The sequence below is a fragment of the Anoplopoma fimbria genome, chromosome 5 (genome assembly GCF_027596085.1).
Source record: "Anoplopoma fimbria isolate UVic2021 breed Golden Eagle Sablefish chromosome 5, Afim_UVic_2022, whole genome shotgun sequence".
NCBI lineage: Eukaryota > Metazoa > Chordata > Actinopteri > Perciformes > Anoplopomatidae > Anoplopoma > Anoplopoma fimbria.
This window is the reverse complement of record NC_072453.1, coordinates 15,849,024-15,866,419: the sequence shown is the minus strand read 5'-3', so window position 1 is coordinate 15,866,419 and position 17,396 is coordinate 15,849,024. Positions and strand designations below refer to the sequence as shown.

The 17,396-nt window shown below is 40.4% G+C and overlaps 1 protein-coding gene across 1 annotated transcript in view; it reads right to left on the bottom strand.

The window, feature by feature from the left end:
• Positions 1-293: 293 nt before the first annotated feature.
• The window catches only part of lrp2b (low density lipoprotein receptor-related protein 2b), a 41,431-nt gene continuing 24,328 nt past the window's right edge, over positions 294-17,396 (bottom strand). The window contains 32 exon segments of the mRNA XM_054599517.1: positions 294-416; positions 536-625; positions 1,028-1,167; positions 1,703-1,767; positions 1,958-2,111; positions 3,007-3,126; positions 3,621-3,803; positions 4,029-4,249; positions 4,589-4,717; positions 4,944-5,109; positions 5,220-5,363; positions 5,526-5,651; positions 5,942-6,073; positions 7,018-7,146; positions 8,317-8,439; positions 8,677-8,814; positions 9,172-9,288; positions 9,373-9,489; positions 9,683-9,802; positions 10,407-10,535; positions 11,556-11,801; positions 11,940-12,136; positions 12,779-12,956; positions 13,039-13,262; positions 13,378-13,548; positions 13,952-14,107; positions 14,233-14,749; positions 15,362-15,657; positions 15,767-15,968; positions 16,258-16,389; positions 16,879-16,998; positions 17,162-17,287. Coding sequence (XP_054455492.1) covers positions 294-416; positions 536-625; positions 1,028-1,167; positions 1,703-1,767; positions 1,958-2,111; positions 3,007-3,126; positions 3,621-3,803; positions 4,029-4,249; positions 4,589-4,717; positions 4,944-5,109; positions 5,220-5,363; positions 5,526-5,651; positions 5,942-6,073; positions 7,018-7,146; positions 8,317-8,439; positions 8,677-8,814; positions 9,172-9,288; positions 9,373-9,489; positions 9,683-9,802; positions 10,407-10,535; positions 11,556-11,801; positions 11,940-12,136; positions 12,779-12,956; positions 13,039-13,262; positions 13,378-13,548; positions 13,952-14,107; positions 14,233-14,749; positions 15,362-15,657; positions 15,767-15,968; positions 16,258-16,389; positions 16,879-16,998; positions 17,162-17,287 — 5,231 coding nt within the window.

The window sequence follows — 17,396 nt, the reverse complement described above, 5'->3', positions numbered from 1 at the left end:
CTGAAACATTCAATCTGTGCTTATTGTCATTCTGAACTCACCAAGTATGTGGGGTTTTTGAAAGTCTCAAAACTGTTGTCCTGAATGGGTTCAAACTGCTGGAAAAAAGAGAAATGAAATGCTTCAATGACTAAGGATATATACAAGCACACATGTTCACAAATGTACATACAAACATTTTAACTGCCTTCGAATATTCACTTGACAATATCCATTTAGATATTATATATCAGACATTAAGCTGCTCATATTAAAACATTCAAATCATGTAATTATTTTTTTGTTTTTAGATATTAAGCAGTAAAGATTGTGTCATGCGTCACCATGTCTTCCTGTGTGCTTGAAGCTGCTTGTTGTGTAGAAGGGACGTCAACTTCCTCTATGTCCAAGCCGTATACTGGGTTATCAAAAGGCTCCTAAAATGGCCACAAGGTGGACAAAATTAAAAATAGACACACACAAATTAAAACTCTTAGGGGTTCAGTCAGTAAGAACTGAAGACCTGACATCTACTCTTGATGAATGTGAAACTGACCTTGTCGACAGTGGCGGGTTCGTCAGCACTTCTTGTGGGCTGGTCTGCAACTTTAACTTCTTCCACGTACAAAGGATTATTTATGTTCTCCTGATCAAGAAAACCCAGGGTCACAAGACCAGCAAATCAAAATATAGCAAAATCTAAAACTTTGTATTTAACACTATTAGGTGATGTGCTGCATTGGAGCACAATGTCATGTTTTTGCATAATGTTTTTAAATTACAAAACAGGAATTATAAGTACCCAACTTCATTCTGGGGAGTGATGAAACAAAATAAAAACAGCAGATACAAGAATTCCACCAAGTTTACATCAAGATAATTTGGACATTGCAGCATTGGAAAAATGTTCTTGATAATATTGCCCTTTGGCCTATAATATAATTGTTGCCATGTAGCGTTTCATATGTATATGCAGCCACCAAGCAAGACGTGGTATGAGCAGAATGCTTTTAACTCTACAGGCGAGCAGTGCTTTTTATTTATGGACCTTGTCTGATGTATCAGGAGTGGACGGGGCTGCCACCATCCTCGTGGCAGCAGGTTGTTCACCAACTTCATACGCTGGGTTCTCAAAACTCTTTCCGTCTGTTTCCTCCATGGACACAGACATACAGGGGACCTGACATCAGACGACAAGAATACAGAACAAGTTGAATACTATAATAGCTCTTTGTTTATCCGATTGGCAGCCAGTAGCCATGTTTCCATTTAATTGTCAAACTAATTTTAAGCAATCTGTTTGAAATGTCACAAACCACAGTGAATATTTAACGCAATACTTCAAAATGCTCACGAAAACATGGCTAGAGTCATGTTTGATATGAAACATTGGCTTCTGACATGAATACGGATGCCCCCCTAAACCTGGGTCTTAATTGGAACCAGTTCTATATCATTAAGAGAGATTTCTGGCTGTGATGGACGCTCCCAATCACAAACCAACGCCTCCTCCTTTTACCCACATTAGCAGTAAAAGAGAGGATGAATAATATGTTTTAGCAATACAAAAGAACCAATAAGCGTATCAATAAAGAACCAGACTAATAAGGAGTATTAACAATAGTAGTAGTTTCGATAAAATACTAATGATATCCAGTCCTTGTCATAAATGGCTGTTTTGCTTTGCTACTTACCGCTTCAAAATTCAGCCTTGTTTCATTCTCCTCTGTTGTTGTTGCATTTGGAGACGAACTATTTGTAAAAAATTAACAAATAATAATAATTCAGCTGTAACATGATGCTGTACATAGCACACTAACATACCCTCACAGTAAAATAGAAACCCTATTAAGTGAGTCTAATACTCTAGACTTCCATTTCTAGCTTGCATTAAAGTGAAACACTCTCATTTCGTTTAATTCTAGTCTTTTTTGTAGTAGAAAAAAATATTGCAGATATCAATCTGACAGAATCTCACCTGAAACTTGGGAGGTTGGGCATGGATGGCATACTGGGCATACTGGGCAAGTTGCTCCGTACTCTCTCCAGCAGGTTGGACTTCTTCCTGGCAGCGTAGACCAGAGCAACCAGCAGAGCCACAATCACTAGTGTCACCCCGATCGCTATTCCAACTGAGATGAAAGGACGGAGGAGAGGGCAAAAGGCAGCTTATTAATAATGAAATCAAGTTTAAAGTTTAAATGTTGCAATGTTATGATGGTATAAAATCAAATATACTTGAGGATGCGACCACGTCGTATATGTTATTCTGGCAGTACTCTCCAGTCCAGTCTGGAGGACATCTGTGAAACAATATACACACATTAGAGTTGTATCATTTTAGCAGTACTTGTTGACTTAGTAATTAAGCTGTTTGTGCATCAATATTTATTAGTTTGTTTTATTTTGATTATCGTGTGTATGACTGTATTTATTTCGATTTATGGTTTTAAAAACTAAAACATTTCTTACATGCAAAGAGCCTGATTGTCATCAAAGTAGCAGGTGCCTCCATTTTGACACTGACATGGTGGGGGCATGGTGGGCGGTGGATCAAACCCTGAAACAATTTATAGGAACAACAATCAATAACATTGAAAGGAAACTCTCTGCCCCATGGCAACAGAAATGATATCCTTGGGACACCAATAGGTATGTAACTGAGGATCATGTATACTACAGATTCATGACTTTATAAAAGTTCACCTTTGTCCTGTAATTAAAAGACTACCAACACCCTCCCTGCAAAGAGAAAGTAACATCCTCCCTCTCAAGCCAAACATACTGCTACTACTCCTACTTTCCTTTGTTGACTCTCTTGAATTTCTTCCCTCATTGGTTTTACTGACTTCTATAGTGTTAACTGAATTTACTGATGTGCTGCAGGTTAAGATCATGCAAAGAGAAAGGAGTAAATTATGTAATTTGTATTAATATTGCTGTGATTTGAGATTAACTGCAACTTCAATACATGATGCCCAATGTCTTGATGTCACATGCTGAGGAAAATACATGTTTTTTTCTCACCAGCATCACATTCAGTGTTGCTGCCTGGGATGAAGCTGGTGCCCTGGGGGCAGGCGCAGGTGTAGCCTTCCGGCCGGAGCAAACACAGGTGGCTGCAAGTGCCCTTACATGGATTCTTCACTGCGGAGACATTGATTATTTCATTTCAATAAGTGAAAGTGTATGAAACACATTTTTTAAAATGGTTATCCAAAAAAACTAGAGATGAGTTTTTTGGTTTGAGTATCTTTTCTGCAAATAGGACTTTGCCATCTCCTTTTTTTTTTTATAGATGTGGCCATTACTGTGCTGACTTTTTCATGTCATCATTCTCAGTTAATTCAGTTCGTAAAATGTTTCTTTCTTGCAGATTATTGCTGATAAAAAGTGCAATACTTTCTACTGTACTGTATGAAAATGGAATACTAAAGTCATAAATCAGTCAACAATAAATTACCAATAAATAAAACAATAATCTCTACGTAAAAAATATTCCACAAAAAACAGAATGCAAACATGATCCTTTTAGGGTGATATATACTATTAATAAAAAACACATGTACTCTAGACTTTATGTTTAATGCAGTACTGTATGTGTTGCTGTGTTTGAATATGTGAGGAAGTGTGCAGCTTACCAGCTATGGAGTTGTATCTCTGCTGCTGGTACACAGAGACCTGGGTCAGCCACGGTCCGGCCGTCAACAGCTTGGTCTTGCCTCCGCGGCCAAACTTGTCCTGCCGGAACACCTCGCCTTCATCCTGAGTACTCCAATAAACGTGGTCCTCGAACACACTTACACTGAAGGGGTTTCTCCCATCTAGGCAAGTTGCAATGAAATGTGAACAATTTAACAGGGCACAAATGATGAAGATGGATAATAAATGTATGGAATATGGATGTATGATGAGGGTTCTTGAGGATTACTAGGATTTCTTTAAACTCATATCACATATGTACAGATAAAATATGTACCTAATAATTTAGTCCCACATTTCATATCTCCTCTCAGGCTTATTTGATGTGTGTCCTTCCTAATCTTCACCTATGTAGATGACAGTTTTACGGCCATCTCCTGAAGGCAGAACAGACTCTATGCGGCTCTCCTTGGAGTCAGACCAGTAGATTCTGTCCTCGTTGGTAAAGTCGATTGACAGACCAGTGGGCCAACCCAGGCCATCGGCCACCAGGACTTTCCTCTCTTGACCGTCCATCCAAGAACTCTCGATCTTTGCTGCGTCACCACGGTCTGCCCAGTACAACACCCTGTAGAAACGACAGATTAGTTCTGGGCTCTGAGATCCGTTGGGTTAATGTGCCTTTCTTATAGGTTTTTCATCACAATGTGAATTTCCATAAGAGGTGAAAAATAAAAAACTCTCTGCCATTTTTTAGTTCATAAACTTTCCACAAATTTTTCAAGGGAAAGAAATGTTCTACTCGCAATTAGCTTCCACCAAATTAAACCAGGTGCAAAATGTATGAATTTGGCAACATAAAGTGACACAAAACTACATTTACTGTCTGATAATGACTAAACATATTCCTTGATTTACTGCAATCTGTATATAGTTCCTTAAGGTGTGGTAGCCCTGTCTGTGTTACCCCAGACGTGGGTTGACGGCCACGGCAGACGGGTGGCCTAGCTCAGTCTTGACTAGTTGTTTCCTGTAGCGTCCGTCCAACATGGCCACCTCTAACCTCTTTAATCTGGAGTCTGCCCAGTAAAGGTTCCTACGGGCAAAAGAATTACAAAACTAATCCCAAAATATGTTCTGTCACATCCAAAACTTTCAATCAATAAGTTATATATTTCTTTCTGAAAATAAAGAGTCTTTATCAATCAGTGCTTTACTTCAAGGAAAACACTTTTATTGATAAAGGCTCTTCATTCAAAAATTGAGTATCAAGTGATAAACTAATCATCAAGTTCAAGGCATTAGACTAAGTTCAGACGCACCTGCCGACCCAGTCCACAGCGATGCCGTCTGGTCTTGTGATGTATTTGATGCCGAGGTCAACAGCAGAAGCGATGTTGTTACTGCCATCATCCACCGAAGGTATGTATGCTCTCTTAATGGCACCTGCTACAGAGTCTTTACCGGCCACAGTGAAATACACCATACCTGATAAACACAAGGACATCACCAAATATGTTCATCACATTTAAGATGTGTTTTTAATGTATTTTGTGTCCATTCGTGTAGTATCTAGTATTAATCCGTGTGAGACCTACTGAATCCAGTGTTGTTGTGGTCCCAGTCATAGTCCAGAGCCATAATGTGCTCCTCTTCTTGTAGGAAGTCATGGTAGGTCTCCGTCTGCAAGTTGAACCTCCGGATTCGAATGTTCTCTGGTAGAAGCATCAAGGGAGGCCCTCCTGAGGGAGACAGCAACATTTACATTTAAAATATCTATTCAAAAGAGGGAGCAGATAGAACTAATTTGTGATTTACGACACTTAATTATACCTCAGTGAAGTCGTAAACCAAATGATGTTGCTTGAATTCAAACCTAAGCTCATGAAAAAGTGTGTTCTCACCCTCGGCCTCGCACATGTTGCCGTCGCCCACTTCCCGGTAGCCGTGGTCACACTGACAGTAGTAGCTGCCTTTTGTGTTTCTACAAATCTGAGGACAGATGCCGTACTCCTCACACTCATTGATGTCTGTGAAAGGAAGAAGAGGTTGTGAGAAAGAGTTCAGGTTTTCTACAGTTGCACCCGTCAGATCTTTAACTGGAATGATGATACTTTATTAATTATATTTTTTGTGTGTTTTTAGTAGAATTTAAAAAATGTGCTCATATAAAGAATACTATCAAGGGCCCACAAAGAGTGTGTGTGTGTGTGTGTGTGTGTGTGTGTGTGTGTGTGTGTGTGTGTGTGTGTGTGTGTGTGTGTGTGTGTGTGTGTGTGTGTGTGTGTGTGTGTGTGTGTGTGTGTGTGTGTTTGTGTACCCAGGCAGTTGTAGGTGTTTTCTGGGTCCACTCTGTAGCCGGGCTTGCAGGAGCAGATGAAGCCGGTGCCATTCAGGTTGGTGCACTTGTGCTGGCACAGCAACTCCTCACAGTTACGATCATGGCCAAAATCTGGAGCCAGACGACACAGAGCACATTTAGGACAAATGTAATGAATTATCTAAGAGCTGCTTATTTTTTTATGGAATGCAACCATACATTGGCAGAATAATTCAACAATTAACTATAATCCCAGTCACAATGATTCCCTGCATCTTTATGACCAAACCTTCATGTATCCATAAATAAATCAGCCAACAGAATATTTCTGTCCACCTGTGGTGTTATGGCCACAGACTGAGTCATTATTGGAGTTTGGCCTTAACTGGGATATTCTGTTCAGAATTTATGTTAAAAAGAAGCTATAGCTACCAGGTTAGGGAAAAGATTATAAAATTCATAATTATCCATCATCGTTATGGGGTTTTCTCGTAATCACAACATTTTTTACCTCATAATTACAAGATTTCTTCTCATAGTTATGAGACGTTAAGTGATAATCGGGTCGTGCACCGCCCTGGAGAAGCAGAAAATGAATTGATGGATGGATGCATAAGTCAAAATTAAACAATATGGAAGTTATAGCTATAATAATGGAGTAAAAGTGAGTAAACACCTCCATTTTCTTTTTAATTAAAGAATGCAATGTGCTTTAGTACACGACCCCATGTTCACATTATCAGAATTATGCATCATATCTGTCATAATTCTAAAATATTTTTCTTGTTGTTATACAATCCTTTTTTGTTTTTGGTGAATGGAATGCACTGCTGTCGTCTTGACGTTTGATCTGCTATTATCTGTGCTCAACACGTAGCTATGATCACGTTTTTCAATACTGAACCAAAACATCTTAAATCTCTGCTTAAAAATTCTGAAGATGCAGTTGTCTGTAACTATGAACACTCAGAGAATCACTGTAAGGTCGAACTAAATAGCAACATTTTATAACTGAATTTAGACTGACAGTAAAATAGGACATCTCCTGTAAGTGAGTGTTTTGTGGTGATACTCACTGCAGCCTAACTCATCAGTGAGGTCCCCGCAGTTGTCATTGTGGTCACATACGTATTGCAGGGCCACACAGTGTCCGTTGGTGCATTTAAACTCTTCCAGTGTGCAGGGCGGCAGAGTGGGCTCGCGGCCTGAGAGGGACACAGTTAGAATGAGTCATCAACATAAGTACGCTGTCCAGTCTAACATTGAATATAGAGCTTTTTCTACAGTGTTGTGCTTCTATTCCCAACTGGATATACATACTACTCAGAAAAACCCCGAGCATGCACATAAACAGGCACCCTCCAACACAAGCATGAACTCATACTCAAATGTAGACATGTAGCAGACATGGTAACATAATATACTACATCACTTATCCAATTCAGGGATCATCCACAGCTTCCCCGTTTGTATTTACCATCTCCTCCCCTACAACAAATGGCATTAGATGAGCTAGCCGATGTCCACCTTCTCTCTAAACCATTCTATTTAATCTCCTCTCAAAATAATTTGCTTTGATTGATTTTTAATCTGATTGTGTAACAATACCATAAAATAGACTATTTCCTTATCACTTGTATGTTTCAGGCGTTGTGTGCTGTGCAGACTCACTGATGTCATTTTGGGATTTCCCATTTCAGTGGCCTTAGAAAGGAAAGTACAGGAGGCATTAGGGATGTTCCGACTAATCCTTGGGGATCCCAGAAACTGATTAGTGGTGCATTTGCTGAACCTGAATTTATCACTAATCTGGTTATAGCTGTGTTTAAAGAAGAAAAATGCACAACATTTTTTAATATAAAGGAACAACTGTATTGAATTGTACACAAAGCCTACGTTATTGTGCACACACACAATAGCTATATTTACTTCTGCGTGTGTGCGTATTGCAGCTCTGCTGGTTTCTGTATATTAACATCTTTATGCCTCGCTAAAACTTCTCTTATTTGTGTTTTTACCTAATTTTAACTATTTTTACCAATGTCTTTTTCCTTCTTCTTTTTTTTTTTACTATTTTCTGATAATGTCATAGCAACAATCTGATGTCTATTTAGATTGTTATTCAGCTCTTGCCTGTAAATCAAAGTTACAGTACATGTTTAATTTTCCTTGGGTTAAATTGTATTATCTTTCAAGTTTGCTTCTATGTCTCAGTATCTGCATATTTGTCCGCTGCACTAGTTTATTGAGAGCTAATTAGTCACAATTATCATCCTCAACAGCGGCTGTAACTTTGAAAGCCTCAGTTGATACACTCTTGGCCCCTTTGCTTTGAAACAGTGGTTCAAAATGCGGCGCATGTGTGTAAGTCATACAGAGTTCTTCCTTTTCGTCACTGCCGTCTCCACAGTCGTCCTTCTGGTTGCACAGCAGGCCGGAGTAGATACAGTAGCCGTTTGAACAGCGGAACCTGGACGGCATCTCACAGGTGACATTCACTGGTCAAACACACACAAATCTCAGTTCAGACAACCCATTGTGAGGATATATTATTAAAAACACACCGCTACTTTGAAACATGTTAGCTTTTCAAGTTTTGAACTGTCTTCTCTCTACATCTTTGTTGACTTAATAATGAGGTAGAATTAACTGGGAAGACAGTTGCAGAGCTCCAGATTCAGACCAGATACTTTGCACAGGACTTTGTCAGATACAATACACAAAATATTTCTTACAGCATAAACTGATCTGTTCGTCAGAGCGGTCCCCACAGTCATCAACTCCGTCACACACCCAGCCCTGGCTCACACACAGATGGTTCGCACACTGGAACTGGTATAGAGGGCACCAACGGCCTCCTGGGTAACGAGTAGCTGTTGGGTTATGAAAAAATAGTTAATCAATGAAGTCCATTGTTGGTATGTTTGGATGTGAAAACAAGGGCAATGGTAGTTGTGTGAAACTGCAGTTTCACAATGTTGTTCACTGTCAGCTTCACATTTAAATAACTGTTTGGAACTGTTGCTGTGCTTCTAGTGTGCCTATTTTAACTGCTCGTTCTGGTTGTCCTACTCTAACACATTTTAGACACTTACATACTTTTTAACACTTTACACTTGAGTGATTGAAGAATAAAGATGTACAGAAAACTCTTAACACACACTCACAAACATGCTAAAATGCTGTAGGTGCCAGGTACTTAGCCATTAGTTTTCATATTGTATACTTACGACAGCTGGTCTCATCCGACAGGTCCAGACAATCAGGCCGGCCATCACACTGCAGAGCAGCAGGGATGCAGTGACCCGAGTCACACTGGAAAGAACCAGGACGACACGTCTGCAACTCTGGAAGAGAGCCAGGTGGTAACAAGTGTTGTTTATGATGGAGAATATTTCAAGGAAATTAGTTGGTGTGCACTGCCTGCTCACCACAGTCCCGCTCATCCGAGTTATCCCCGCAGTCATTGTCATGGTCACACACCCAGTTTCCAGGGATGCACTGTGCGCTGTCACATCGAAACTCACTTTCAGAGCAAGGCCTTGGCTCTATCGACCACAATCACCATGAGAAAGAGACACACATATCTTTAGTATGAACTCAGAATAAGGTCTAACTGGTCATGCGTACACTACACAGGCTCGAAATATATAAAAAAAGCAAAAAAACACAATGAACACAATACTCTTGCTGGTTTGTGATGGATTGAGCTGTAAAAAAAATATGGAGTATGACACTCACGGCAATTTCTTTCATCTGAGCTGTCACCACAGTCGTCGGTTCCATCACACTGCCAGCGGATGGGGACACAGAGGTGGTTGTCACATCGGAAATCGCCCAGAGGATCACAGGTCACCTCCTCTGTTGGAGGACAAAGTCAGGAATGGACAGATAAATAGATGATTCAAAATAAGGTCAATCATTAAAAAAATGACCCCATGTTCAAAACCCCATATATGCTCATACAACAAATAAATAAATACAACTTGCTGAGCATTGTGCAAAGTGGCATGTTTAGAATCTACATCACCTACAGTTTATGCTTGTCTCCATCATACTCATATTTCCTTTTAAACTAGATTTGGCGTGGGTCACTATTAGATATTGACAGAATGTTTTCTTGCATATTCAAAAATAATACAACAATAATACTGTGGTAATGGTATGTAACTGTGGAAAGGTCATATTTTTTTTTACAATTTTCTGTTTCCAAAAGTACAGTTTAGAGAAAATATTACATCTCTGTTTATCCTGAAGAATCTAAAAAAAAAGACAAAGTAATACACAGTATTTATTTCTAAAGTAAATTTTCCTCATCTAGTGCAGTCATTGCTACAACCCTGCCTTAACATAACATAACATAACATAAAACAGCATAGCATGACGTAGTATAGCATGACGTAGTATAGCATGACGTAGTACAGCATGACGTAGCATTGATCATCTGCTGACACAAAGTACTGACCGCAGCCCTGCTCGTCACTGTCGTCGATGCAGTCATTGGTGCCGTCACAGCGGGCCCACTGAGGAATGCAGCGGTAATTTGTCTTGCAGGAGAACTCAGTGTCCTCATCACACTTGTAGTCTGGACCCACTGGACAGAAAAAGCAAGGGAGATACGAGACATGGCAGAGAAGTGAGAATGGTGAGAATGGTGAGTGAGAGACAGCGAGACGCAGAAAATGAAAAACAAAATGAAGACAAGAAATGAGACGAAGCTAAACGTTGAGTTTGGACGATTAGAGGTGAAACATCAATAGTTTGTTCCTCTTAAATTTTGAAGAACAATACATCATTAATTCTCTTGAGACATTGATGAGTCTAGATTGATTATATACAAAACTGAAAAACATAAATCTACAGTATGCTTAAATTAACTGTCAGCTCTGTTTTGCTACAGTGCACTGCTGTCCTCAAGTACAAAAGTATAAGGAACATCAGAAGAGTCACAGGTTTAAGGTCACTTATCCTCTTAAAATTCATCTCTGTTAATCAACATAACAAATTTAGAAGTTTTTTCAATGGAAAAAAATCAGCATAGGGCTTCAATATAAGTTTTGTTGTAAAACCCCTCTATTATGGGGTTACATTTCTAAACTGTGATCTGGAAAATGGCCAACGCAATCTATAGTTTTCAAATACTTTGGTAGAACAGGAAGGAGCACCATTTCTTCCTTTTGAAAATTTGCAACCTATAACAGAACACGTCTCTGCCAACATTATGAAAATAACTCGCAAAATAGAGATACGTAGCTACACCTGGCGTCTATGCCAGCTATACCCCTTTTTTAAAACACACACACAAGTTGACGGGATTGGTTTCTTTCATATGGGATGTATGAAACCCTGGCTGTCTGACTGTTTTTCAGACTGTAATAAGAACTCTGCAGTTCCAAGGCAGACATGACTAGAAAAAAAAAATAAAAAATATGGACATGTTTACAAGGTTAAAAACTTGGTTTTCATTGGAAAGAGTCTTTAATTTCTGCCACAGCCACTGATCAAGACATTGTACCTTTCTTAGCAATGTGATTAGATCTTCGGTTAAGGTAGTCTATTGTATCATTTTATTATTTGATTCACTAAAATTGCCATTTCATAATATACCACTTACTGCAGGTTTCATACGGCTCATCAGATCCATCCCCACAGTCGTCCTGGACGTCACACACGTAGCTCGACGGCAGACAGCGTCCGTTATCACACTGGAACTGTCCCGGTTGGCACGTTCTCTGGGAACAAGTCTCTGCTTCCTCGTCGCTGCCATCAGAACAGTCATTCACTCCGTCGCAGTGCCAGGACACTGGGATGCACTTCTTGTTTTTACACTGGAACTGGTTTTCTTGGCATCGGTGGTCACCTAAGGGGAGAGACTGGAGCTTGACTCGTGTTTGAAAATATGAGGTCTTAAGTGTGAGGGCTTCTCAAGAGATAAAGGCCTGGCCGAGGCCTCTTCTACCCTGTTGCACTAAATTCCAGTAAATGTTAATTTTCATACTGCAGAGAGCTGCATCCTCATCTGAACTGTCAGGGCAGTCTGAGTGGCCGTCACAGATGAAACCAGGGTAGGTACAGTTGCCATCTTGACACTGGAACTGGCCAATGGGGCAATAACGGGGCGAGCAGGTCTGAGGTTCATCTGAGCCATCACCGCAATCTGACTGTCCATCACACTTCCACCATATAGGAACACACCTATGGACAAGTTAGGGCACAAACAGTTTATAGAAAATAAATGTAAAATTTTATTCTGCAAGATATTTTTCATAATCTGCCCTCTAGTTCGACCTTTCAGTTTTCTAGTTCCTGAGCTCTTATTTTTTAATATAACTTAGTAACAGTCATTGACTGCCTGTCTCCTTCTTCGTTGGACTGTGTAAACACCAGGGAAATTTAAGAATAAATCCAGGACTTTGTCGTTCTATCCCTGACGGACTATGACGACTTTGCTTATAAAGATCTGAAGTATTGTGTTGATTGCCATTTATTTTAATAAATAATCAAAATAAAATGATACATATAACTTATTGCAGTGAAAGTTTTTTTCCAATATTGTTCAGTCTTAATCTGTATAGCCTGCTTTTAAAATATTGGACATTTTATAACAGTATTGATTTTATATTTATAAATTAATTCATGCATGCATTATTTTTTAATAAAACGTTATTTTATGGACAATTCCCCAATATATAAAGCTCTGGAAATAATCCCATTCAATTTAATCATTTTTCAGAGACTTGGATAAAGTTTACTATGAAAGAACAGTGAGACTGGCAAGATGAATGGAGTTGTGAGGACTGTGAAATGGGAACACATGTGATTTTATATCTAACTGACTTCTCATTGTCCCCACAGCGGAACTGGGTGCTGGAGCAGTCGGCGACACACTGGATCTTGAAGCCCACAGACAGGCCGATGAAGTGATCTGGGCATTGGCAGGTAGCTTGTTGCCCACCAGGGGCAATCAAACACAAGTGACTACAGGTCAGATGATGGGAGGAGCAGGGGTTTTCACCTGGGGAAAAAAATGACATATTGGTAAATTCTGAGCTGTAGTCAATTGATTAATCAAGCTACTACATTTCAAATGTACTTACTGCGAGGCTGCCTGTAGGGGTGGTATACGCGCACGTCATATGGCCGATGGGTGTTGTTGCCCATGATTGTGCGCTGTTCGCCAGTGTACTTGTGAGCCTTCTCTACTGAGTGTGTGTTCCAGTCCGTCCAGTAAACCCAGTCCTCGAACAGGGAAACAGCAAAGACATGGGGAAGTGTACCAGCAATGGCCCGGTGTCGGTTCTGGCCGTTCATGTCTGCAAAGCTGAAGGTTGATACAGTGGAGGGTTAATAGCCGTTAAACCTTTATGCAGGAAAACCTGTTGAAGCATACTTGACGGTAACTCAAATTGGACTCATGTCTGGATATCTGAACTCACTCGAGAAAGTTGAGGTGGGAATCAGCAAAGAAGATCTTGTTGGTGGTGTAGTCTATGGTCAGAGCACTGGGCCACTCCAGCTTGGTTGTGATAATGGCACTGACATTGCTTCCGTCCATGCCAACTCGACCGATATATGCTGTGTCAGCCCAGTCAGTCCAGTAAAGCCATCTGGGAAAAAGAAGAGGAAAGACAAAAGGATTAGAATGTAAATTGGAGTTGATATTTTTGCATTTTGAAAATCTAGCAAACAGCTACAGAAGTAATAACTGATATTATATATTTCTGGAAGCATTTTATTATCTTTCTTTTCCCATATTCCACAATATTACAAAGTGTATGTCATGTAAATACCTAATATTTTGTAATTCCATTTGAGCCACAATAAACCCTGACAGGAAAACTGTTTTTGCAATACTAATCATCAACAGTAAACATCTGGTTTTGGTGTTAGCCACAGATGAAGTGCTTTGTGTGTGTGTGTGTGTGTGTGTGTGTGTGTGTGTGTGTGTGTGTGTGTGTGTGTGTGTGTGTGTGTGTGTGTGTGTGTGTGTGTGTGTGTGTGTGTCAGTACCCGTATTTAGGGTTAACCGCCACAGCACGAGGCCGGCTGATAAGATACGTGATGTTTCCATCAGTGAATTCTTCTGACAGCAGTCTCTTCTGGTAGCGTCCATCCAGCTCCATCACATGAATTGAACCGTGATAACTGTCCACCCAGTACAACTTCCTGCGGCAGACACAAAAGTTTTCACTGAAACACCTGCAGCCGTGTTTTGGTCAGCCAGACTATTGGATAATCAATATTTTATGAAAAAACAGCTTTAATAATGAAGTTCCTCTCGCTTCACACACCTGCCCACCCAGTCCAGTGCCAGGCCTTCAGCTCCTAATATATTGTCATCCGCCAGCGTCTCCCTATCACTCCCGTCAAAACGCATGCGCTCCATCTTTCCTGCCCCTGCATCCAGCCAATAAAGCCTCTTCTCATAGTCGTCAAAATCTAACGCCACCACATTGGACAGCCCCTGAAGGACTAAACTCAGATGTGACCCGTCAGTGGTCAAATTGCGGATGTAGTAGCGATTACTGTACAAAAGGTACGGGGCAATGCCACTGTTCTGACGACAGGTTCGTCCATCCGGTTCACGAATATACCCAGGGGCACATTTGCAGTGGTACGAGCCAACAGTGTTCTCGCAGATCTGGCTGCAGACTGCGGGTGTGCTGGAACACTCGTCTAGGTCCTCACAGGCTTTGCCATCCGGCATGAGTCGGTAGCCAGGGTGGCATGAACAGTAGTAACCAGTGAGGGTGTCGGTGCAGAGCTGGGCACACTTGTGGACTGATGGGTTGCGGCACTCATTGACTCCTAAACAGAACAAGACGGTGAAGTGGAGAAAAGACAGGAAAACAAAGGGATACAGACAAATTACTTTAGATCTCAATGTGAATTTAAATGAGTGAAATAGATTAGGTTGAAACGATATAAATCTTGAAACAATTAGTCAATGAACTGATTCACAGAATTGTATTATAAAAAAATGTGGAAATGTCTCTATCGTTTTAAGTTATTCATCAAACAATAATGCTAAATATTTGCTAGTTTATTGCTCTTCTCTTTTTTTTGTCAAAGTATATATTCAGTGTATTAACACTGAATATATTTGGATTTTGGACTCTTGTTCAACATAACCAAACATTTAAAGATGTTTGACATCACAATGTATACAATTTTAGCAAATACATTTATTTATTAACAATCAATAATTTAGAAAATCATAAAAAACTAATGATGGTTCACAAAATGTACCCAACTGGAAATAAATGTAAGGATAGCGAATAACCTTGGGGAGAAACCTTATTGTTTTTCAGCACTGTGATGGCTAGGTCGTGTGAGGGACATGCTGTTTCTTATCTACTGTAGACTCACATCAATTCACATCAATATTGTAACATAATGTCATATTTCTGAATCTCTCACCACAGGCTTTTTCGTCGCTGTTGTCCTGGCAGTCCTTTTGTCCGTTGCACACCTTATTGATGTCGATACACTCGCCTGACTTGCACATGTACTGCTGAGGAGCACAGGTGGGATGGGGCGTGACGCACAAGCTGTCTGCTTCATCTGAGCCATCCATACAGTCGCTCTGCCCGTCGCAGGTGAAGGAGACGGAGATGCAGGCTCCGTTACTGCAGGTGAACTGGTGGCTGCTGCATGTGTCATAGGTGCAGCCCAACTCATCACTGCCGTCCCCGCAGTCATTCACACGGTCACAGCTGGAGAGGAGGACAAATTATTTAGACTCTATTAAGTAACTAGAGGATTAGTTTCTGGACTGGCAAACCAATGTCTACTTTTGTTCACTCACACACTCTTCCTACTTACTGGAAAGGAAGGAGGATGCAAAGGCTGTTGGAACAGGCAAACTCGTTCATATGGCAGGTGCGGTTGGGGCAGTTCTGGAGCTCATCAGCCGCATTGGCGCAGTCTTTCTCTCCGTCACACACAAAGCTTAACGGAACACAGCGCGGGTAACTGGGAAACCAGCTTGGACAGGTGAACTGGTTGGAACTGCAGTTCCGTTGGCCTGAAGGAGACGGAGAGAATATGAGTAGAGTCGACTAGCGATAGATGAACTATATGGTACCATCAACAGGTGCAAAATTACACATTTAGCTGTCAAGATTTTAAGAGCTCACATGATAAAAGTGTACAAAGAGGCAAAATTCAAATGAGACATGGGATGAAGCTGAGAAAGAAGAAATTACCTCAAATATAGTTTATGTTTCTATCCTCTCACACATAACATACAATAAATAGATTACCAGTGTTAATGTCACACAGTGAAACAAATACATGTCTAAATGCTGTCTCACCACACTGTAGTTCAGGAGCCTCGTCACTGTTGTCCGAGCAGTCATTGTTACCGTCACAGACTAGTGACTGGGGGATGCAGTTTCCGTTTGTACAAGTGAACTGGCTGGGACTGCATGTTTTGATTTGATCCTCTGCACAGGAACAAAGAAACAGAATAGTTTTTACAGACGACTCAGGAGATCTACTCTTATCACGGACCACTAATCAGCAACAAAAAGCTGAACATTTTGATTTTTGATTAGCAGATTGTAATCACTGATTTACTGTAAAGATAACAGGTCATTGATAACCATCATTTGGAAAAATACAACATCTGTTCTGACAAGCTGACTGCTGGATTTAAAGTAAAATTCACAACTAAATAAAAAAACAACTGTATTTTAGTAGCATAGCTTATACCTAAGCTTAGCTTTGATTTACAGGCATACATATTAAAAACACAAATTGTGAGTTACTGTATATAAAGAGGTGTCATCCAGATGCAATGGCTTGACTCATTAAACCAACTTAAAATCATATTAGAAACACAAAAGGAATGGCATGTAGCTACAAAGGCAAAAGTCTGATTGACATTGACGAATATAACAATAGTGAATCGAATGTTAACAGGGAGAACTCACTACAGGAAAGAGGTTCATCTGTCCCATCAATGCAGTCTTGGATGAGGTCACACACCCAGCCGTTGGGGATACACTTCCCTTCATCGCAACGGAACTGATCCGGAGAACATGTACGACCCGCTGTAACACAGTAACACACAGTCTTCCATATATCCAGTCCTACTTAAGCTACTCGGCAAGTAAAACATAAACTCTGTAAGCGATACACTTCTTCCCAGCATGTCTGTCATTCTTACGTTCTCTCACATTCCACAGCTGGACAAATGCTGAGTGTTCAACTTACCGCAGAAGAGAGGATTCTCATCGCTGTTGTCTCCACAGTTGTTATAGCCATCACACAGGTTTTCAGGGTAGATGCAGATGTTGTTGCGGTCACACTTCACCTGGCCTGCAGGACACACCCTGTCAGCTGGAGAGGGGAGAGGAGTGCAAAGATCAAAACTTCAACCATAGCATCAAAAACATAGGACACATTTTATATATTGAGCAGCAAAGAATTACACCTGGAAGGTGGAGAT